The 24,398-nt window shown below is 40.7% G+C and overlaps 1 protein-coding gene across 1 annotated transcript in view; it reads right to left on the minus strand.

Annotated features, from left to right (window-relative positions):
* The window catches only part of sept8a (septin 8a), a 31,192-nt gene that overhangs the window by 6,038 nt on the left and 756 nt on the right, over window positions 1-24,398 (minus strand). The window contains exons 2-6 of the mRNA XM_042430336.1: window positions 15,820-15,934; window positions 15,317-15,512; window positions 12,138-12,324; window positions 6,327-6,488; window positions 4,734-4,830 (exon numbers count right to left, since the gene is read on the minus strand). Coding sequence (XP_042286270.1) covers window positions 4,734-4,830; window positions 6,327-6,488; window positions 12,138-12,324; window positions 15,317-15,512; window positions 15,820-15,934 — 757 coding nt within the window. The remainder of the gene's footprint in view (window positions 1-4,733; window positions 4,831-6,326; window positions 6,489-12,137; window positions 12,325-15,316; window positions 15,513-15,819; window positions 15,935-24,398) is intronic.

Genomic DNA, 24,398 nt, shown 5'->3' on the forward strand with positions numbered 1-24,398 from the left:
ACAGAACTGAGGTCAATGTGAAAAGCAACCAGAGTACGGACTGTGAATCAATTTCTGGTCTTGGAGAAAGTAGTCTGGATAAAACAAGTGGCCCCCACTGGACAGACTCCTTGTCCTCTACCTGCGGGAACCTGGTGGGCAGAGTTGTGTCGTCAGGGACGTTCAGCTCACTTGGACTGACAGGCTTCAATATAAGCTGATGGCAGTCAGTCACTTACCCGCACTTCTCTGGCTTCCACCATGTTTGGTTTAGTTTCATTTATCTTTTTAGTTATGTACAATAAATGTATTTTTAGTTACAACTCGTGTGGTCTCACCGCATTTGTCCGGCCTTGAGCTGGGTTGTGACATAATAATATTGCAATAATGGTGGTAGTAGAATCTTTTCTACCAGCTGTCATATTCTGAACTTTTTTCAGGAAAAAAAAAAAAACACTCCTCCCTTTGAAAATAAAGTTTTTCCTTCTTGACGTTATTTTTCCCTCCATTTTACAGACTTGATAATACCCTCACATTCTATGTGGAAACTTGGAAAACTGCTAATTATTTGATATGCTAAATCACCTCCAATTTTTAAAAAGGACACACAAGAGTTCCAGTTTTTTTTTTTTGCAAAGCAGTCAAAACCTGGAGCACAACTTGGAGCAGCTGTGGTTCAGTGTATAACTTGACACATCGTATGACTGATCTTGGCAAAACTAGAAAAGAGTGACTCAATAAAACAGACGTGTTATCAAAGGAAAAATAACTTTCCTCCTTTCAGGAAGCTAATGTGATCAACTTGTTAGTAAAACTCAGGAAGATGCTATAAAGAGCTTCTCTGTTGTCTCGGATGTATGTGTTTAGAAACTGAGGGCACGAGCAGAGTGAGAGCACATGACCTTTCAGGGGGTGGAGCATATGCCATAAACCCCGGGGTGGCAGTGGAGGTTGGAATGGGATGCATGTTGTGTTTAAATACCACCCTGTGAGCTCTCTGGATGTAAAGATGCCAAGAATTACATTGAAAAAGCCCAATTAGCATGGCATTTAGCCTCTACTCAGAAGTGCTTGGCAAGCAGCCTGCAGTGTGACAGTGAAGCACAATGTAGCATCAAAAAATGATACAAAAACACAGTCAAAGTGTCTAAACAACCCAAATATACCAGCCAAAAGTAAGATTTTCCTTAGTTTTAAAAAGCAAGTAAACAGCCACTGAGTCGCCTTTGTCTACATTAACACTTTTGGACACAAAACAGCGTGAAATAACAGTGGTGATGCAGCTGTATGAATCATTCACTCTTATTTTTACTCAAATTTGCTGGTTAACCACATCATTAGTGGGGGAAAAGAAAACGAGTTAAAAAAAAAAGACATGAGCTGTTCTCTGAGGCTGCATCCAGGCTACTGAAACTGGATGTTCATTTGGCATCTAATAGCCTGTGTACCAGCTCCCTGCTGAGAGCTGAATGAGGTCCAACACACTGACTGACTGCAGCACTGAGCCTTCAAGATATTCGAGCACAGGGCTCTGCAGATACACTCATTGAGACACAACAGTGTTAGATCAGAGACATATAAATAAAGGGAAACAGAGGCATGGCTTCAAATAAATATACAATTATCAAAAATGAATGAAAATAGACAAATGTGCTAAATGAAAGTCTATGAAAACACTATTCTGCAGACAGACTGCCCCTCGGCCATTTGACTGAATATAAAAATTAACCACATGTCCCAGACAGATCATGTGCCTCGATGTTTTTTGTAATATTTTGAGAAATAATGTTTGACATGTGTAAGTTATTAGCAAACTTTAAATGAATTATTCTTTAAAAACTTATTTTAAACCGCCAAACACAGATTAGGGAAAGCCTGCATGTTCAACAATTTGTGTCTCAGATTCACTCGGTATAACTTGCACACTTCCTTCGCTGATAAGATTTTTAATATTTGAATCATCACACCATTTTTGTCCGTACAGACCTTCAGAGCACAAATCTGTTCATTTCAAAAGAATCCATTAAACTCCCTTTCTTCAAGAACTGCCAAGTACTGCTATGTCTGTCTTCTAAGAAAATATATGTGGAAATATCAGTGTGCGTCTGAAACTAGCAGAGGTGCTAAAAAACTTGATTAAGTGTTAGCATAAAGCTAGTGAGGACACATTGATGATTTCAGAATCCTGATTCTCAGTTAATCACTCTGCACATTAATTACTGTTATGTGGTTTTGCATACATTTGCCATATTGTGACAAATGCAAAGTAAGGAATAAATAAAATCCATGTTCACATACAACAACAAACACACAGTAGCTTGAGGAGAAGAAATAACAGGGGTCTGCTATATGTCACAAATGTCTGGAGTTCAGAGATAACAGAGCATCAAGATTCTGAGGAAAGATCAACACACACACATACACACACACAAAGAAACCCCCTCAATTACTCTTTTTGTCAGCAGACAGGCCTTCCTCTGTCTTCCTTCAAGTCGATGGAAATTTCTCATGGCTCTTTGAGAGGTCACCATAACCCATCTATATGACATCTGGCATCTACAAATTGTTTCCATTAACACAGACCCTCCTTTCAGTCGGCTCGAGTGTCGTAAAACACAGAGACTTCTGTCCTCCTCGGCCTCTGTCCTCGGATACTGTGACAAAGCGTGTTGCATGAATGGTGAGCCATCAGTTTGCACGTACGCTTGAGTAAAAGCTAAATGTTTCTCTTGTATTATATCCCTTAAGTCCGGACTTCTGGATGCTCATGGAAACACAGCTGCATCATCCGACAGGATATTGTTGTTTCCAGCCTCATTGATGGAACATGACAATAATTTCCTTCTTACTAAATCGACTTGACTTTGATTTGATATGATGAATCTTCACGTTGCTTTACCCCTTAACACGTTTGTATTCTTGGCATTTTACAGTCTGCAAGACCTGTTTCCTTCTGACATCTACAAGTTGTTAGTTGCTGCTGAGGAATGACAAAATGATGAGACAAACCCTAAAGAAAAGAGCTTACAGCAAACCCCGTGTAACTTTTTGTAGATGGTACTATTCTGTCTTTCACTGGACTGGACTATAGCTTCATGGTGACTGATGGGGTCCAAAGGAATCCGTCACCCAGGAGACAAACAGCAGGCTTTATAAATAACCACAGAGCGTCCTCTGAGGGTTGGAGAATGGGAGTGGTCAGCGGTTAATGGAGAGAGGAAAGGAGGAGATGGTGAGGACACAAGAGCAGTAAACTGAAGGAAGGAAAGGAGAGAGATGGAGGGAGGAAGGGAGGAGGGAAGGAAGGGAGAAGGGATAGGGAGGGAGTAAGGAAGTGTAGAAGGAAGGAAGGAAGGGAGAGGGATTGGAGTGAGGGAGTGAGAGCTTCCCTGAGAGTATACAGCGTAATTCCCAACTGAGCAGTAATATCCTCACAGCACATCACTTTGTGACGTTATCAAATTAAACTGTTTACCCTCATTGACGAGCACAGAGGGATGAGTTGTGGGAAACAGAGATGTCCGACACACTAGGTGACATCTCTATGGGCAAAGCATTGCACGCAGACACACAATAAGGCAGAGAAACATACATTACATGGACGCAAAGACAAGACATGTAACACCATACACGTCACAAGCACACACACACAAACGCACGCTGGCGATTTCCCAAAACAATCTCTACCCGCTCGCCTTTCATTTTGCAGTGTCACTCTGCATGAAGTCACGCTCACAGCTGTGGGGGTCACTCCACATTAAAAGAGAGGGTATAAATAAACTGGAAAAACTGTGGGATAAACTCGCCACTCTCTGCCATCTTGTAGCATGGAAACTGAAAGACGCCTTGCTGGCTCAGCTGTCGATTGTGACGTGCTTTTTCTCTACAAGTCCAAAACATCCTCAAATGTATGTTATTTTATGACTTTTTTTTTTTTTTTTACCTGCATTACATTTTATTGTTAGTCTAACGGTGTAGACTTGCTGTCAGAGGGTTTTATTGTCACTTCCATTCCCCACCAACTAGTTGGGGATGACCACAATATTGTGGAACCACCACATGATTGCACAAATTGAACTGGAGTGAACCAGACCAGAATGAGATTAGGCAAAAAATACTGAACTTCCTCAAACATGACCACTGCCAGACACACACACACACACACACACACACACACACACACAATTCAATACAATCCCTTCAGAATCACTGTGTATCTAAACTCATATAACTATAAGTTTAAATTCTGACATTATGTTATGATGAACTGAGAAGCTCCCTTCCCACATTTCTACATGTGTCACTCCACCTCATTCACCTATTTATATACCTGCACCTGTAACCTAGCAACCTAACGGCAGCTGACAGCTTGTCTATATAAAAAACTAACCATCATCATCACCTTCATACAGGGCAAAATGATTTACAATTTACAGCTATTCAGGGCAAGAGGAGACATGACTGTAACTGAACAGAGATCAGCAAAATCCTTAGCAGTTAGTAATGACTGGCAGGATGTGATTGAGTAATAATTAACTGACACTTGTTCATTTTAATGGCACTGCCTCTCTTTGTGTATCTAAAACATAAGCCTTTCTTTAGTTGTCCAATGAACTTACGATAAATGTTAGTTGTTAGTTGGACATTAGCTGAACCCCTCCTGTAACTCACTGATGTGTTTTTTTTGAGAAACACAAACACCCCCACACACAAAGACACACACCCCGATTCATTTGCTTGTAAATAGTTCTCACCTTGCACGACACCCCAGGGGTACTGTCTGGCCCTCACTGTTTTGTTGCCCACTTTGACCTCTTCCACGCTCCCAACCACAGCAAAAGGCAGATGGGCCTGTACAGGAACAAAGGTCAGAGAGTCAGAAAGGTCAAGGGGTCACAGGTGTAACTGGAGCCATTACCGTGGAGGCTGATTCCTGGCTCCCGCAGGCTTCTGGATTACACTTTCTTAGAGTTTTTTCCTTTATATTATACAGCACAGCAACTGTTTCACAAGTTATATTTCACTAACTACACACATGTTTATATGCAGAGATAATAAACCAACAAAAAAAATGATAAACAAGTGTTTAATTTCAAATAAAACCTTTGTCACTGTGTCTGTCACCTCTCTTATCTTTCACAACCAGACCACACCAGAGCCAAGTGTGAGCATGTTGACATACGAGCTGCACCAGAGCTCTGTTTTAAGTTCAACATGTGGCTCAGTTGAGGCTGAGAGGCCTATTTTGTTGAAGTGATTAAACACACACACACACACTTTCTTATTGCTCTCAGAGCTACTACGCCTCGTTAGAATCCACAGTGAGGCATCATTGGGAAAACATGCCCGACATGCAACCTCAAAAATTAGGTGGCGAGTTAAAGCCAGCTGGCTGGTTGCAGCGCAGAGGAACGAGCTGGTGAGTGTGGGCGCTGATGTAACCGCCTAGGAATAGATGGGGGATACTGTACGAGGACTGTGCCTGGGAGAACCAAATGTAGTTTTAATTACTGTTTGTGCATTTGTACATGTGTGGGTGTGTGTTTGAGCACGGCATGATTATACGTCATCCCCATTATAAAATCTGAACTAAAAAAGGCTTAATATTCTGAAGGAAATGTCTTTGTGCTTGCATGGAGTTTCTTTTCAGTATCTCTAAATAATCAGGTTTATTTTGACAATGGAAAATGTGCAAATGAACATACAGTATAAGGAGAGTTGGAGGGAAGCATGCGCTGCCAGTAAGTTCGTAAATTCATTTTTTATTATGGAAAGAATGGATGAATGGAGAATCAGTGCACTCAAACCGAGACCAGGGTCACACAATTTTTTTGTTATACTATGAGTAATGCTTACATACACTGTATGTCCAAGCACATGCCCAGAGTTAGCTAGTATAAGCAAATATTTTTTGTGTTTTTCACTTGTATACACTTAAGAGATTTGTGGAAAGTGTCTAGATAAGAGAAACATTACTTTTCAGCGTCTGTGTGAAAAGCAAATAAACTGGTGTCAACATATGCTGCCATTACCAGATGTGTAACACATGTGGTGCTAAAACAATGTTACTATGTCAGTAGGCATGCGGATATCTTTTTGAATCTGAAAATTGTGAGTGTTGCAAGTCTATAAAAGCTATTACTTTCAAAAAAAATATCCTTGTGTGTAAAGGGAAGAACATCTGGCATTATTTTTCAACATGTCTTAACCGCCACAGGCACAAGCTACAAGTTTGGGCATATGTTATAGTCTACATTAAACTGAAAGATAAGGGGAGGTAAAAAAAAAAAAGACAGGCATTCTCACAGATAAACTCTTTTTAATGAGTGCATGAGAACATAACTTACATTCATGGAGGCGTTGATCTCACTGACTGCTTCATCGTCTGTCGGGAACTGATATATCTGGACGCCGTTGCTCACCAGCTCACTCATAATCTTTATTTTGAACTTATGGAGCTCACTCTTGGAGATTGTGTCCGCTTTGGCAATGATGGGAATTATATTGACCTGAGGAAAGAATGACGAGAAAGAGAAGAGGGTTGTTATTTTAAAATGTGTAGAGCATTGTACTGTCATTGTTCTTATAGTTTGAGCCTCACCAGGCTCGCACAGCTGAAATGTTTGCATTCCTGTATAAAAAGCCGCTTTGAGTGAAAGTGTATAAATGGAATTTTTATGTAATGGTTTGTTTTAGACTGGTCTGACATACAACTTCACGCCTGATGATCATTGCTGACAGGACAAAACGTACCCGTCGAGTTCAATATGATAAGAGGAGATGCACAGAGAATCGACCAGATGTTTTCAGTGAATTACAGACCACAGCAATTAACTTCCCTTCGTCACCGGTTCATAAACAAACACATGTGAAAAAGCTAAATTTAACATACTGAAGACCTAATTAAAAACAAAAACCCAGCAAAGCACAATGCTAAATACGGCTGAGGAATAGAGATGGTAAGATTCACTGGTTCGCATTGGTGCACCGGCATAAACATTCACCATGCAACTGCCCTGATTAAAAAAAGTTTGCACAAGATACAATTTGGGATGAGCTCGCAATGCGTCATTTCTAATATCTTTGTAAATAAATATTAGTAGATGCCCTATGCCTTTATTATTTAGAAATGTGACCAATAATTTGATATTTAGATTGATTCCTCCTCTCTAAACTGTTTCTCAAACGTGCTAGCATGCTACAGCTAAGTGGCGCGCCGCCAAAACGTTCCAGGTGGAACTTATGCTCTAGAATTATTGTTCCGCACGTTGGAGTAAGTGGATTATTTGACTATTTTGACAGTAATCATTTGGGTCACGGTGTATATGGATTTAAACTGGAGATAGAGAAAACTACACTACAAAGCACTTGTGAAAAGGCCTGTTTGTGAACGGTCCAAGTGTTTGTTTTTTTTTGAGGTCAAAAAGAAACAGCATAAATGAGATGCTTACTGGGTTGCAGTACTAGAAACAAATATGTAAAATAAAAATCGCACTTTTTTTTTTTAGATAATTTATGATTTGCTGTGTGCTTATGAAATAAAATCAAATAACATCATTCTTTCACATCACGTTGAATCGCACCGTGTTGAATCAATAAGGGTGAATTGTATCGTGTCACATTGGTAGTCGCTTCATATGTCATATGTTGTATCGCATTGACCTCAGTGATGGAGACGCACATCCCTTCTGAGGAAGCATACAGGACCATATGCTGTAAACACTGTGCAGCAATAAAAAGCTCAGTCAGAACCCCGACAGATACATAAAACAAACAGTGATTATGAAAACAAACCAGGCTCCATCTCCAATCAGCAGCAGATGCACAGAGATAAACACACTGTTTGTCTGCATTCCTCTGTATGGCTGCATTACCCACATCACTAACCGGGAGGACGATGAAGATTCCCCACAGATTTACCCATCAATTCCATAGTGTGCCTCTGAGCAAGAGCAACAACTTGTTAGGAGTCAAATTACAGGCTCATCATACTTTATTGGATCATTAATTTGCAGCAGGGCAGCCAGTATCATGTTAAACCCTTATTTAACAAACTGAGTTCACTAATTGCTACCCAGTGCTGACAAAGGCCTTGTACGGAACAGATGGGAGTTGATTGTCTTGACATGGTCAGTGAGGCGGGAGGGGACGGTAATATTTGTTCACTTCCCACAACCGGGTTTTCCCAGCTGGCCAAAGAGTATTCCCAAATAGTTGTTTGTTCTGGACAAGTAAGGGCACCAGATGGGTAGCTTAAACCACATCAGAACAACTCACATGCAAGATAATCAATGAATCATCAAAAATAAAACAGAAAATAAATAAGCTGATGTTCAAATAGCCTATTTCTGGCATTTTGGTTTAATCCTAAACATTAAACCCAATTCGTCTGGTCCAAAAACAAACCAAAAGATAAATATTTGAAAATACTAACACCTTAGTCACAACAAAACCACGCACATTTTGACTGACAAAACAAATCGTGTCACATTTTAAAGATTAGCAGTAGGAATGATCCATCATCTACATCCTAACATAAGATAACTAACTTGTAATAATTTCCTCCCATTCAAGAAAAAAAATCATTTAAAACAAAGGACACCTCCATCAGACTCTTATCTCTATTCCTGCCTCTATCCAGCACACTCTGCCGGGCCTTCAACCACCCTCTGTAGGGAGGGGGGGGTTGATGCGTACACCATTTACAAGAAAAACACCATTGTCTAGCCTTGACAGCAAAATCTACACACTGAGGGGAAAAGCCGTTTCTGGTCTGCTTCCCTGGTTTTTCCTGTGACAGGACTATCTGGCAGACAGGGCAGCTCTATTCATTTATCTCTGGTTTCCAGATAAAAGTTAATATTCACCCACAGAAATGCCCCCCCCCCCCCTCTCTTCCTTTACATGAATATAACTCAGCACAAAAAGCAAAATGTGAATGTGACCCCTAATTCTGCTCTGATAAAGCTGGAACCCGCCTTAAAACGTCTCCCAGGGAAAAGACATTTGTTCATGGTAACTTTTATAACTTATTTTAGTGCTAAGTCTATTAATTGGTCTTTGGAAATTAATCTTAATCAATTATGATATTCACTTATTTACCACTAGTTCCAGCTTATGAAATGTGACGATTTGCAGATTTTCTCAGTTTTACATCAGTATAAACTGAATGCTTTTAATTTTTCAAGTGTCAGTTGAACAAAACAAAGATTTGAAGGTGCCACTTTTTTCAGTATTTGACATTTTACAGACTAAACAGTAAATCATTTAATTCAGAAATAACCTGTAAATTAAATCAACAATGAAAAAAGAGTAGCTGCTGTAAATATTGCCTGCAAGGCAGACATTCTACATAACAAGTGACCACTGCATAAACAAGTCCATTAAGCCCGTAAAACAAAAACAGTGTCACATCCACACTGCGGTCATTCAACACAGGCTTGCTTTCACATAAAAACAGTGGTTGTAGCTCACATGGCGGAAAGATTTCTGGGACAGACCCACTGATGTCAGAGCGGTGGTCACCATGGCCACCCACTCACTCTAAAACAGGGTGGTTGCATCTATTGTTGCGCTCACCATATTGTAAATCATTTTGGACAAAAGTGCCTGCCAACATTGTTGTTTTATTATACCTTCGACACTTCTTGGCACAGTGGAACTGAAAGAGGCGTGTGAGTGACTAAAATGTCCCTGACAGTCACAAGAAAGAGAGTTCGGTTCATATGAATAGAGGGGGAGATTTTTCACTCATATTAGAGGCGAGTACGGCAGGTAACAAACACATTTAGCTCATGTTAACTGCTTTGCTGTGGTTCACATACTGATAAAGATACTGTATCTAGCTCAGGTAAGCTATCATGTCTTCTTCAAAGCAGCGGGTACAGAGAATTGGCTGTGTATGCTGTGGTGGTTTGAATGTTATCAGGAGACAGTTGGTAAACGCAGGGTGCCAGGTTTTGATCACTCTGTTGGCTGGTAAAGATAGCACAGCGGCTCAGTGGTCAGTGCTGTCGCCTCACAGCGAGAAAAAAGTCCAGGATTTGGATCTCGGCCCTTTCTGTGTGAAGTTCTCTCTGTTCTGTTGTTTGAAACAGCAGAAGGACTTCTGTCATTGATCATAACTTTGGCCACAGAAACAGTTGGTCCTTGGGCAAAGTCTGGGTGTTCTAGGGATGAGGATGAGTTCAAAATGACTGAAAAGGGAATCAAATGATTTAAAACTTTACCTTTGTATCTTAACACATTAAGACCAGATGCAACATTTGTGTGTATATCCCTTTAAAACAGGGTGCAATGTTTGCATGCTTCTCCCTTTATAGCCAGATGCAATATAAGTGTGTTTTTCGCTAAAATACACACGGGAAAGGCAAAATGCATTATGGGATGCATTTTTTTGTTTGTTTTTTTCCAGCACTCTTAGCCCGTCTTAGCCTCAGGTTTTAGGAGGTTGCTTTCAAACAATGCCTTAGGTCGTAATGGGTTAAGTGAATATATGAAATCAATATTTATGTGTTGATTTAGTTTAGAGCAGCATTGAGACCTGCAATTAGTAGGACAAAATAATTCTTTCTGAGGCCCTCATAAAACTAACTGTCCCTTAAGAGCTACAATTGGCTGAGGAATCCAGTCATTGTTTTTAATAGTACCAGCAGACATTTGGCAGAGATGCACAGCCACGCATTGATAGTTGGCTGAGGTAAGCCAGCAGGTTCTGGTCACAAGATGACCATCTGCTTTGTTCTGGATTTATTATCACTGCATCGCCAGACACACACACACACACACACAGGACTGAATCTGCCACGTAGTCATTTCTACAGCAATGTTATCAGTGATAATATCTATACACTGAAATACCGGGGAGGCTGTAAACAAAACCTCAGGGGTCATACAGCTGTAAATCAATTTGACTGATGTAACAAAACTCGATCTGTGAACCTTATAGTGTTTTGGAGTTAGTCAAAAACCGCTGAATGGCTTTAGCTGTGTTTTCACACTGGGCTGTTTTCAAAAATACTTTATCAAAATGTCAACAGGTTGAATTTGGTCCAGTGTGTTATCAAGCAGAAAGAAAACATCTACAGTGCCAGTCAAAAGTTTGGACACCTTTCCATTTCCTTGAATGAGAAAGTATGTCCAAACCTTCAACTGGTGCTGTGTATCAATAGCTCTATAGAAATTCTGGGTTTATTATAAATGCTTATTCATTTCTTTGAATTATACAAAAGAGGATCTGTAGTTAGCATACATAGTAATAGCCACAATGCCTTCAGCAGGCTGAAGAAAGTCAACAACCAACACGAAATTTCAATAAAAACCTAAGCTATGATCACATCTCACCAAATAAAATACAAATAATAAAAGCTTAACAAATATAACAGGGCTCCAGGGCTCTGACTCTCCTTCCTCACTAACCCTCACCCTCACTCCCCCTCCCCTTCTTTCACGCTCCAAGTGCTGTTGTGATGAGATTTTTTCCACCAGTTGTCTAATTGAGGCCAAGCCAGTGATTGCGTCTCCAGTGAGCTGGGCTCATTGGATGTACGGCAAAACACTGATCCACCATCCAATAATCTGTGTTCTAATACTCGCATAAGAGCGACGAAAAGAGCCACAAATCAATGTGGTTCTGAATGTGACTATTGACTGATGTGTGTTGACCTGAAAAACTGAAAATATGTCAAACCAGAGCTCAGAATGAGTAAGATGAACACGATGAGGATGCATTTTTAACATTTTTTTTTGTTTATTACATCACTGTAATAGAAGAAATATGTTGGCTTTTAAGTGTGACACTGCTGATATGTAGCAGATCTCCCCCAAAATCTCAGCTGCAGAAAGTCTAAATCCTTTTTCCACAGAAACAGCCAAATGAGTTCGCTCCCAAGAATGCCATGTGAACTTTTCCTGCAATCCTATATGTTGAAATGGAAGCTTTCATGTTCGTTTCTTATAGCTTATTCTTTCAGGACACAGAGAGTCCACACCCTGGGCAAAAAGATCAGGGATCTCCACATTTCAGTGAAATGCACACCAGTCACAGTGAAAGGGAGGCAGGATTTCAGCAACACTGATTAGTTACTCAGAGACAGTTTGCCAAAGGGAAAGATCACAGCATAAATATTGATGTGCGAATGTGTGTCAGTTGTGTGTACCTTGCTGTCCAGTTTTTTCATAGTGACGAGGTCCAGAGACTTGAGTGAGTGTCCTGTCGGGGCGATGAAATAAAGGCAGATGTGGATCCTGGTGTCGTGGTAATTAAACAGCGAGCGTTTGATCTTCAGCTCTTCCTGTAGATAGTTTTCAAACTGGGTGTCAATGTAGTCAACGATGGGCTTGTAACTGTGAAGAGAGAGAGAGAGAAACTGTAAGGATTTATATCTGCGGGTAAGAGCATAAATGTTTGTCTTCTTATTCATGCGTTGGTAATGAATACAAAAGGAAATATGGACTTGTCACTGGGGAAATGAACCGAGACAGTTATGTTTTCAATAACTGTGCGATCTGACTTTATGCCAAGATCTCAGCTTTGAGCTGTACAAGCTTAGTGCTGCATGAAATTTGTGTTCAGCTTATGGGAGTTTGGTTGAAACAGAACACAGTGGCTGCACAACATCCTGTCCTCTCTCACAGCGCTGTGCTAGCCTTTGTAGCCTCCAGTATCACCGGTAAATCAGTGAAAATTAGGAATTTGCAAGTTGAAAACATCATTTTTTTTTAAGTATTTACTCATAAATGCTTTAGATGTGCAGCTACAGAAACAAGACTAGAGAGGTACGTCAAATTTAACACAATTCTGGATGTACAGGAATTCATCGAAAGCAAAGTCTGCATTTTGTGGCTTTTTTGTCCACAACACCCTGTATGACCTGCATTGCTAGTGGAGAACAACTCTGACCAGTACTCAAGGATAAAAACGGATTATTTTTTTAAGACACCACAACTGTCTGAATGCTGAAGCAGATTCACCTCATAAAGAAAAACAGTATGCATCATTATAAATTAATTAGTAATATATCCTCACATGGCATTAACACATTGCTATTAACTGTGTTTCATGGCCGATATAGATTTTTCTTCCCATTACAATGCACTTTAACACACATTTACTGGCTATGAGTCAACAAAACACACAAGCTATTCTTAACAACTTTCAACCCCCAAACGGTCACCAGCCTGATTATGGTGGGTCATGAGAAACTTCTAAAGATGTTTTAGGCCACATTTACACCAGGCTTGTTTGGAGCATTAACTTACTTAGTTAAGACCATTAGAAACCAGCCACATACCTAACGGCATCACAGCTGCCTAACCTTTTTCGAGTGGAATGCTTGTGGTTTATTATACAAGTCTCACAATCGTAGCGTAGTTCGTAATTTCCACCGGCCTCGCCTCAAAATTACGCCACAAAAAAAAAATGTTTTGAACAGATATTGCTGTAGTTCCCAAACAAACATGTGCACTGCTTATGTTATGTTGCTGTATTTGGGAACTCCACAAACCTCCTGTGCCTCATTGGTTCCAGCTGGTGTCACCACTGTTTTCACATTTCCTCCGTTTCTCATTCACAGGCCCACAAGCAAAAATGTTTAAAAATGGTTGCGGATCGAGCGATATCAAAACATCTGCGACACCTCCTGAATCAACATTACATCACGCCGGTCACAGGGACCCCCGGTGCTTCAAAGTGACTGGAGTGTGACCCGCAGGATTGGGCGTACAAGAAGTGTCTGCTACCATATTTGAAATCTATTACCTAAATTAACAGCTGAGATTACACAATGAACTTTGTGAAATCCTCAACACCAAGTCTTCCCACATTCTATTTCACAACTCAGAGTGAGACATAACTGCATCTTCCGCTAACACCGTGTTTACAGTCATCTGTCCTCTCCCTTCACATCTATCTTCAATCTTCTCTGTGGAATGCACCGACTCTGACCTTTTGGAGCTCTCTCAGTGTGCATTCGCAGTCTGCTGCAGGGTCTGTCCTTCAGCATGTTGGTTTATACGGCCTACAGAGAAAGCTCCTATCAAAGGGCGTGAGAGTGCTGCTTGCTTGCTGGCTGGGTCACAACATGAAAAACTCCATACCACAGCTGAATGTTCCAAAAATCCACCGTTTCCTCTTTATTACTGTCCCACCTCATCCTATTTCCATCCTACTGAGAAAAGAAGAATGTGCAGAAATCAAAGAAATCTGTTTCTCTCATTTGTATCCCTAGGCAACATGGACCTAATTTGGGCAAAACTATTGCGTTGTCTCTTTGCAAATAGAAAGTTGGGTTTGTAAAAGGATTCACAGGAAAAACTGTTGTTACACCAGTCTTGAGTCAAATGAAAAACAGACTAAGGCATGTGTTTTACGCATGATAAATAGAATTTGCCTCACGGGACAATGCAATGGGCTTCATGCAGGAACCACACCTACTAACGGATTTGTTCATAAGTGGCTCATACGATTGGTTTGAGAGAACTTGTCACATTCATCATTTCTTCTCGTACTTGGAGTTTTCCTTTAGGTACAAACAAAATGTACGAGTGGGCCTCCACAGAACAAAAAACGCTCGTTCGAAGAATGATATCGCTTTCATGTGAATGAAGTTGTAGTTTAAATGTGTAATATGAAATAAAATGCTTGCCAATTTAGTTTCACAACTTTTTTTTTTCCATTGGCTTGAATATTTTGGCTTGAAAAAATTCTCACACTCAAACAATTGGTCTCATGGTTTTCTATGTTAGTGGTGGTCCAGATGAAGATCCTTCATCATAATACATGGATCGCTATCAAAAAGATGTTATTTGGGGGTCAATTCCACCTGGGGAACCCCCCCGGCCTCCTCATGTCTCCCCTTGTTTCCTGTCTGTCTCTATATTGTCCACTGTCCAATAAAGAAAATGAAAAAAAAAGTGTTATCTGGAATCTAAACAGCTCCTTCGTTATGTCTGTCATGGTGCAGCTCTGCGATGATACAGCGTTGACAGCTGTAGTGATAACTTCTATTTTCTTTGGGTCCTCTAATACCACTACTGACCCTGCTAAATTTCTGTCTACTGGTTTTCAGCAAGATTTGCAAGGTGTGAAATTCTTTTTACTTTTGAGAGACATTTTTGTGAATGAAACTTACCCACAAATGGAGCAGAGCAGGTAGCCTTAGATAGCATTTTGGCTGTGTTAATTATGCTAATAATCATGCTCACGGGCAGGTAGCATTCATCAAGTTGAAACAAGCAAGTTAAAACGAGCTGAATCCAGCTGTGAACCCTCGTACAAGCAAGCCGCATGTACGAGAGGGAGCGAGGTTTAGGATAATAACATGAAAACGGTCTTCACCTATCCTCTTTGTTGATCTGATCACCGAAGCCAACAGTGTCGACAATGGTCAGTTTGAGGTGGACGTTGCTTTCTTGCAGGTCGTATGTTCTCGGCCGCAGGTACACGCCGTTCTGGTAATGGCTCGCCTCTTCGTTCTCAAACATGGTGTTGAAGAGCGTGTTCATTAACGTTGACTTGCCGATACCAGTCTCCCCTGTGGAGTAGAGAAAGACGAGACAGAAAGGGAGAGAGTGTTAAATAGCTCAGTCACAGGGGAGTAATTCATCATGGCATTTTATTGCAGCGACACAAGTGGAGGCCTGTGCGTTTCTTTAAATGTCAGGAAAAACAACGCAAATTTGCTATTTTGCTGTGGTTAAACATGTTGTTTGGAAGGACACAAATCAAGTAGAGATTGGTTCGGTAGTTACGGCCTGGCATTTCTGTGAGTTGCTGATTGTAAACAATATTTAACACATTCTCTCACACACGCTGCACACACGCTGTCATTTGGTACTTACCTACGCAGAGAATGTTAAAACAAAATCCCTGTGTGACCGATTTACTGACCAGTTGGTCAGGGAGGCTGTCAAATCCAACATGGCCGCCCAAGCTCAGGTTACGCTTCTCTTCATTCTGAGGGACACAAACAAAACAAAACATAACATGTGAGAAAAACATACCGGGGAGACATCAGTCAGAGGTAGAAAGAGCTGGGTGGTAGAGAGGCTGAAGCCTTCACATTCCTATGCAAATGAACATAAAAAGACCCTCCGCACATTCTGCAGATATAAAACCCATCGCCTAACATTATGAGTAAGGTAATCAGGGCCTGCAGTGAGGATGAGTTTCAAGAATAATCCTTCACAAGCATGAGAAACTACACACAGAGAGAAAAAGATGCACTTTAAAAAGACGCAACCGGAGGAAGGAACTCATTCAGAGATTTAATAGGGAGTATGGAAAATAAGTGTGTCTTCAGTTGGGAATGAAAATAAAAAATGTTCTAAGCTTTAAACAAGCATGAAAAGCTATAAACTGTTTTAATCACAGCTTAATCACATAATCATTTCAAAGCTACTCCTTTCTATTACTTCAGCGCTGAAAGGTCACGACAGCCACGAGCACAAGCAACGTGAATAAATGCTATAAAACCATTTCTCTTAATTAAGCTGCTATATCCTCATGTTTCCCCAATACAAGCAGATTTAGTGCTACAAGCTGCTCTACACAAACCTGTAAACAAAACCAAAAATAATCTCCAATCATAACTGCAACAGTAAATCGTTGCAGAGACCATGCACAACTACTCTGTAATCAATCTGTATTTAGGAGAGAGTATCCTGGAACTAGAAGCTCGAAGATGAACAATATACAACCCGCTAAAGACGGACAGACAAAATGATCATGTTGTAAGCGTTTTAACCTTTGATCTCCCTTATCTAACCCATCTGACTGAAGGACAGACGGTCCGAGAGAGCGTGTTAGAGCTGTAAAGGGGGAACAGACAGCACCTTGAGATAAATGGGGCCACCCGAGCTCGTCTGGCTCAGCCACGAAGGGCTGCATACTTGAAGGCTGATGTCACTGAACACAGGCAGCCTGAGAGCAGAGCAGAGCTCAGCTGAACGCAACCAGACCGTACTGAACTGAGAGGTGGAGACAGGCTCTGCATACACAGTGGATAAGTTACAAACCTGACTGAACTGCACAATAAAAGGATGAGCATTGTGTGCGTATGTGTGCGTGTACGTATGAGGGGGGGGGGGTAAAAGAGAAATAGGACTTAACGTCAGGCAGCACTGCTGGAGTAATCTGACATGAGCTGAGCTAGGCAATACTGAGTTGAGCTGCAGCATGCTGTGAGTTTATTGCATTAACACCTGTGTTCAGTGAAAAGAAAAATCAATACAAGCTGTAAATGTGATTTAAAATGTTGTAAAATGTAATTTTGTTTGTAAAACATCTAAAAAAAAAGCTGAAGAAATGTATTTCATGGCGAGTCAGGTGGCAACATAGCCAGTCAAAACTGCTGTGGTTTCCTTATGGAACAATGTGTTCATAGATCTGGAAGTGAGGTTGTGTGTATGACCAAAAAAAAAAAAGTGCTAAAATAAGGGATGAAGCTCCAGCTCTCTAACACACTTTTAGATGTTTATTTGGAAAGGTTGTACTTCCAGTTTTTTTTTTATGACATCTCTTGTTCCTTTTGTGCTCAAATGCATTTACTGTAAGTGACTTTGGAAAAACATCTGCCAAATGAATGTGATGTAATGTTTGTGGTAGTCTGAAGCAGGTAGACAGGGATGAGGAAGAGGAAGAGAGGTCTGTTTTAACCACTTCAAATTTAGAGCTTGTTAAACAACATTAATGTTTCCCTCTGGTATTTAGCTTGCTGAATGAAACTTGTGGAGATATTCAGATAGATTGCTAGAGGGGGAGGGTGTGGCCTCTGGTATCAGGCCTGGAAGGAAACCGATGGAAATGACTCCCTGGATTCCTCACTGGTGTTTAAAATAGGAAAAACTTGACAATTTACATTAGGCTTTATTTATCCAGAGAAGGATAAATACAGGCCTACATGCTCATTTTCCATCAACACCCCATTTCGTATCCATTTACATGTGGCAGCTGTCTAACTGTACACAGTTGATGCATGGGCTTCTTGCTCAAGGACACCTTGACAACATTTTTCGTGCAAGTGGGGAATTCTTTGCGCCTCAAGTCTGGGAATTTACACTTCAGGTCACAAGCTTACTTCTGGAAGCTCACTGTGTCCCTTCATTATATATATGTGAACCTTTAGAGAAGCGTGGCCGATGTCACGGGGCAGGCTTGTGTCTTAAAAGGGGTTCTTTGACATTGTAAACCTTGTTTCTGGAGAAACTGGTCTAGACATACCAAACCACAACGGTGAAAATACTCAACTTCAGAAAAACAACAAAAGATCCTGACTCATAAATAATTCTTGGTTGACCTCCTGCACTGAATCAAACCACATAACACATGCGTGAGAGTGTGTGTGTGTGGGAACATAGGAGGCAGATGTGCCTGTGACTGAGGGCCACAAAAGGTTATGCAGACCTGACAAATAGTGTTATCTCTAAGGATCAGATAGAAGCTGCGACTAAACAGACTCGATCTGTGCGTGCGTATACTGGACTCAGTGTTGGAGGAGGAAGAAGAAGAAGTAAAATATTAATAGAGTAAAAGAACAAAGACGTTATCAGTGAAATATACTTAGAGTATCAAAGGCAAAGGTACTCATTCAGAAAAATTGCTTGTTGTTTGTTGGTGCAATATTATATAATATAGGCCTGTATATCATTTTGTTTTTAATTTAAACCAACTTGTTTGAAAGTGTTCTCGAAATTAGTGTCGCTCGAAACAAGACTGCACGAGGCAGGTCGCTGCATTAGTGTTACGAGAAATGAAACTTGATTTTAGAAAAAAAACTTTAAACAAGTCGAATTGTATTGAAAACATGTTGTAAAATCTGTCTGCATTAGCAGATTTGTTTTTTTCTTAAAGGAATTAAGACTTTAAGGATTTAACAGAGTCAGATGATTTGATAAGAAGCAGATTTCGTGCGCTGAACAATGCATCATGTTATAGAGGCCGATCATATGTTTTGTATGAAAAATTAAATAATTACAGATTCTACTTGTCAGAATGTTCAAACTGTAGCACAGTAAAAAGTACAATATTTGCCTTTGAAACACTGACTAGATTTGGGAGGATTCTTGCATTTCAGTCTATGTGTTCATGTAGAGATATATCATCATGTAAAAAAACCTTATATTTCCATTTTTGGTCATTTTCTTGTTTTCACTTTGGCAAAAGAATTACATAGTTTCACTATAAATTAAGCCTTTTCCATCTTCTGAAGTGCTGTTAAAAACAGCCTGGATTATTCTAACAATGCATCACCAAGCTAAAAATAAATCTGTCTTAAGTCCCAAAACATTTACTTTTACTGACAAGAGCATAACAACACCCATCATCAGCTAATCCAGGGTGTACAACCAGCAGGCGGGAGCTATCAGGGAAACTTTGAGGCATCTGTGTGTCCGTCCACCCGAGCTGGTTCAGAGAGGAGAAGAGCAGCAGCACGAAGTATGACAGGAATGAAAAGCCTCTGGTTAACTGTCCCAGGGTGAGGAAACAACACGGTTCCCAGGCCACCGTATCGCCAGGCCAACAGGAAATGGCTGCACGAAAGGGGCCCCAGGTGGCTCGAAGTGAAATGAGGCGCAAACCATATAGGCTAGTTTGCAATGTTGTGGGTTTGTAGCTGACTGATGTGAACCGCCATTTTCCTGTCAAAGATGGGCTTTTTTTTTTCACAGTAGACATTTTAACATGTCACACATAGAGAAGTACAGGTGTAACATAATAAGTGGTGTTACATTTCTGATTAAATGATAGGTTGTTTAGTCTATCAAATGTCAGAAAATAGTGAAAAAAGTCCTCTCACAGCCAATTCTCACACTTTTTGCTCAATAAGTTATCCAAACAGTTAATCAATGATACTAATCATTTAAAAACCAGTTCAGTCTTGTAACTGAAACTCAATAAAACAAATAAAACATGACAAAAATAAGTGAATAAGCTGAGATAAAACTCCAGACAACTTTCTGAAAAGGTTACATAAATATGTGACGCAGATCAAACCTGAGGGGCAAAACCAAGATCTGTTATAAGCATCCATCACTCCACTGAAACACATTTTCAGCAAACAGCCCTCATATGACCTTAAATTCTCCTATCAGTCGTTCTCTTCTTCTCCAGACCCCCCCCCCCCCGCTGTCTGTCTATCCCCTACTCTGCTTTCTTCTAGCCTTCTAACCTCCATCCCCACCTGAATTGTGTCTGACTTGGGTTTGCAGCTTTAATTCTGCCTCAGTGAGCCTTCAGCTGACCAGCAGCAGCAGCAACATGACAGACTGAAACACACACACACACACACACACACACACACACACACAGCTGCGGATGATGCTCGTGTGTGTGTGTGTGTGTGTGTGTGGTGGGTGAAATACACCGAGGGAAAAGCTTTGAAAAGGCTTCAAATATTTAAAATAACTTGAGGTGCAGAACAGGTTTGCTTTAAATGTTGTGTTTTCACATTAATATTTAAAAAGAGGGCAGATCAGCTGCTAGGTAGTATTCCATATTTTCATAAAAGGGATTTTTTTCCCCCCTTTGAGCCAATCAAAGAGCATTTCTGACATAACAGTAACACTGACTTCTCTATTTGACTTCACTAGACAGTAGAATCAGGACTGAAACTCAGGACTCGAGCTAAGCTGAAATTGTCACACCTCTAGGACATGAAAATGTACCTTGACAACAAATGAAAGTACTGGCTTATGTCAGGACTTATGGTACTGTACTGTACTCAGTTTGTTTTTAAATCATGACTCATCCCATTAGCCTGTTGTGGTTGATTAGAAAGTTGGGGAAACTAAGTCTAATTGTACTGCAAGCGACAAACGCTTTATTTGGTGTCGAGAGCAGATGTGTGGGTTTGGGGTCTTCTGGAGACGCTGCGGGCCTGATTCTATTCAGCATCCGTGAGGGGAGAAGGCCGCATGACAACCTCAATGACAAACCCACATGCAGACAAGATACTCTTTCGATGAGGTGGGTGGTTACTGGTGCTTCCTGTCCACGGGGACGGTCGTGTAGATTTATGCAAGTGTAGCTTCACGTCCTCTACAGTGTCATCGTGTTTTTGACATCTGAAAGGGTTTTTTTTTTAATTAATGTGCATTATGTATGAATGTTAAATCATCAAACAATTAAAATATTTGAATGAGATGTTTTTGCAGTGTTGTCAGCTCTAACCACACCTACATATTTTGCCATTGTGTGCTGCTATAGTCATTCTCCTGCTGCCACTTGTACTAGAAAACTAGTTTACTATCTTATCTATATGCTCGTTCTCCCTCTTGTCTCACACTCATGCAGAACAACTGCTCAGCCTCATTACTCATCTGACGCCCAACAGGAAAGACGAAAAAATGAGCGAGACAGGCGGGAGAGGAGACAGGAACTATTTTATAAGACAGATATACAGCACACTCATCTTTATAGGGCTTTTTAAAAAAAAAAAAATCCTCACTGTCACTGGACTGAGAGAAAAAACACACAAAAAATATATTTGTATATGTTTGTCAGCCACAAGCTAAAAGATTTGTGTTTTCTTTATGTATTACAGGTAAAACTTCTGGATCTGAGTAGTCAGAGAGAATAAGAGATTTCTTGCATTGTGCAAAGATAGTTTTGAGTTGAAAGACGTTTTCCCTTATTCTAGCTTTCTCATTGACATTTACAGACGTCACAACCGACTGAATTTGCAGAGGATGCGCCGTTTTAAAGTAAAGACTGTCAGATAAATGACCGTTGCTTTCTTTTACTTTCTGTTTTGTCTTCCCTGGTAGCACTGGCTCAGCTAGGTCAGGGTGAATGAGCCAAGAGCGACTGGATTTGAGCATTCACATACAAGCCTCTTGCAAGTTGCATAGTTCGGAATCCAAATGTCCATGTGGCCAAGAAGATCTGAAAAAAACGTGACTCTGTGCAGCCTTCTCATTGTCCACACTGATGGAAGAAGAACATCCATATCCCATGTGACGCAAATAAAACTAAAAAATTAGGACAGTTTGAACTGCAGAGCCAAACTTTCAACAACGTCCGTGACTGCTGATGGATTCACCGGGTGTCACTGGGATCAAACGTGACCTACAGGTTACGGGTCAGTCTCTAACCTCAGTGTGGACTACGTTTTATTTTAAACTTTCCTTCATTCACGATCAAGACAAACATGCATCGAAATCTTCATTCAGCTTTTTCCAACATCACGTGGAAAGCTATTTCAATCTTAATGCATCACAATTTTGGGTTCCAAACCCTGTCTTTGAGAAACAACGCAACAGCCTGGTCTATGGAAGGATATTGACTCATCACCGCAGCAGCTGCAGCTCTGCTGTCGTCATTCACCCACAACACTGAATATGACATGCTGGACTCCAGGCAGTTCTGGGCTGTATGTTCTATATACAGCTAACATCACTGATGACACACAACGGTCTGTATACTCGACCAGCAATCTGACCTGAGCAACATACAGCTGAAGGCGCTGGCTGAGGATTGAAGGAAGGCGTTTTAAAGGACCAGCGTGTAGGAATTAGTGGCATCTAGAGGTGAGGTTGCAGATTGCAACCAGCTGAACACCGCCCCCTTTACCCTCCCATTCCAAGCGTGTAGGAGAACCTACAGAGGCCACGAAATTTGTGAAAAAAGCAAAAGACCCTCTCTAGAGCTTTAGTTTGTCCATTCTGGGCTACTCTAGAAACATGGCGGCGCAACATATCGTGCTCTGTGAAAGAAGACTCGCTCCCTCTGTAGCTATAAAGGGCTCATTCTAAGGTTACGAAAGCACAACAATTCAGGTACACAAATTAAAACAGACTGATGAATATTATATTCCATGTCTGCCAATAGAGCCCCTAAATCTTACACACTGGTCCTTTAAGTCCTAGAATGTGTTTAAATTAAACAAATAGACTGAATTCACTAAATAAAACTGTAACTATAGCACATATGTAGATAATGTATTCACAAGTTAACATCACTGTTTGCACAAACAGACTAGCTGCTGTTTTAAAGAGCAAGCAACTTGTCCCCATAATTCCACATTCCACATCTTTTGCCTTTAAGCACCTCATGAAGCTAATTTCATGATGCATGCAGGCCTCAGGGGAGAGACAATGCTCTTCAGGATCAGTAAGCACTCTACATGGTAAATACGTTGTAGGCCATTTCATTACATAACCATTTAAATGAACAGCATTCTTTTGTATATGCTACACACACACTCTAAAGCAATCGATGGGTGAAAACAATAGAAGTTGTTGGTTAGTTGGCTACATTGATCGCCTCATGTGGCTCTGGCCTAGAAAGGTATCCCAAAGCTACGGTCTACATCGGATGGGATTGACTTGTGCCAACAATGCAACCAACCACACATCCCTATCAATAGCTGCACATAATTAACAGCGTCCCCATTCCACAAACTGCCAGGCAAGCACGTCAGTTTGTTCAATATGGTCTCACTTAGTTCTGAAAGTTAGACAGGAAGTCAGGCAAGCAGCACACTGGCCTGTTTCACTGCATTCTCAGTATTTTTCTCATTAATCAATTCCCCAATTTTGTATTCCAAAAGAGACATTTTAGAAAAAAATCGTCCGTCTGCAATATCTTCTGCACCCTACTCTTTCTTGGACACCTTCCTAATTTAAGAAACGCCAAGTGTGCAATATCCTCTGCACCCTCCTTTTGGTTCCTATCCCTTCTTCACAGACATGTGTTACACCAATAAGTGGTAGGAGTGGCACCGGAGTGTGCTCTTAATCTCTTTATCCTTGCAACTCAGTGCTGCTTACTGTCCAATTCACCACAGCAAGGATCTCTCCAAGCATCTGCGTAAAAGTTAATCACACTCTTTAAATCCCCTCCTGTGCATTTGCCTTGTCACTACCGTATCGTATCTGCATTGACATACACTTCGTTGGGTGATTGTCTGTGAAGTCTTCACATTAAACTCCAACATACAGTGCCGATTATATTACTGTATTGTTTTTTTCTGTAATGTATTGCATCACCTTGCCGTACCTGCAGGATCACACCTGACTTACAGCAGGGCTTGCCACTATGACAGTAACACAGGATGCATTCCTTTCATCTAATCCAACTAAAAGAAAATGCCCAACCTATTACTGTGATATGCAAATTTACAGAGACTAGAGAAATACAGGCTATCAGCAATGTAGCCAGAGCTTCCTTTTAGCATCTGGCTGTGAAACACAGCTGTAAATATCACATTATGAGACAAGAAAGTGGACTACAAGTTTAATTTTACATCCCTGAACAGGAAGTTAAAATGAAACCTCATGACAGCACGTTGTTTGGTCTTACTAATAGTTAGTTGTACCAGGTAATTCATCACAATATCGCAGTTTAACACAATAGAAGTGCACTTTTTTTTTTTTATTACACCTTATAGGGATTTCAAGTGTGTCCCTGCTGCACAGCT

Source organism: Thunnus maccoyii, chromosome 13, assembly GCF_910596095.1.
Source record: "Thunnus maccoyii chromosome 13, fThuMac1.1, whole genome shotgun sequence".
Taxonomy (NCBI): domain Eukaryota; kingdom Metazoa; phylum Chordata; class Actinopteri; order Scombriformes; family Scombridae; genus Thunnus; species Thunnus maccoyii.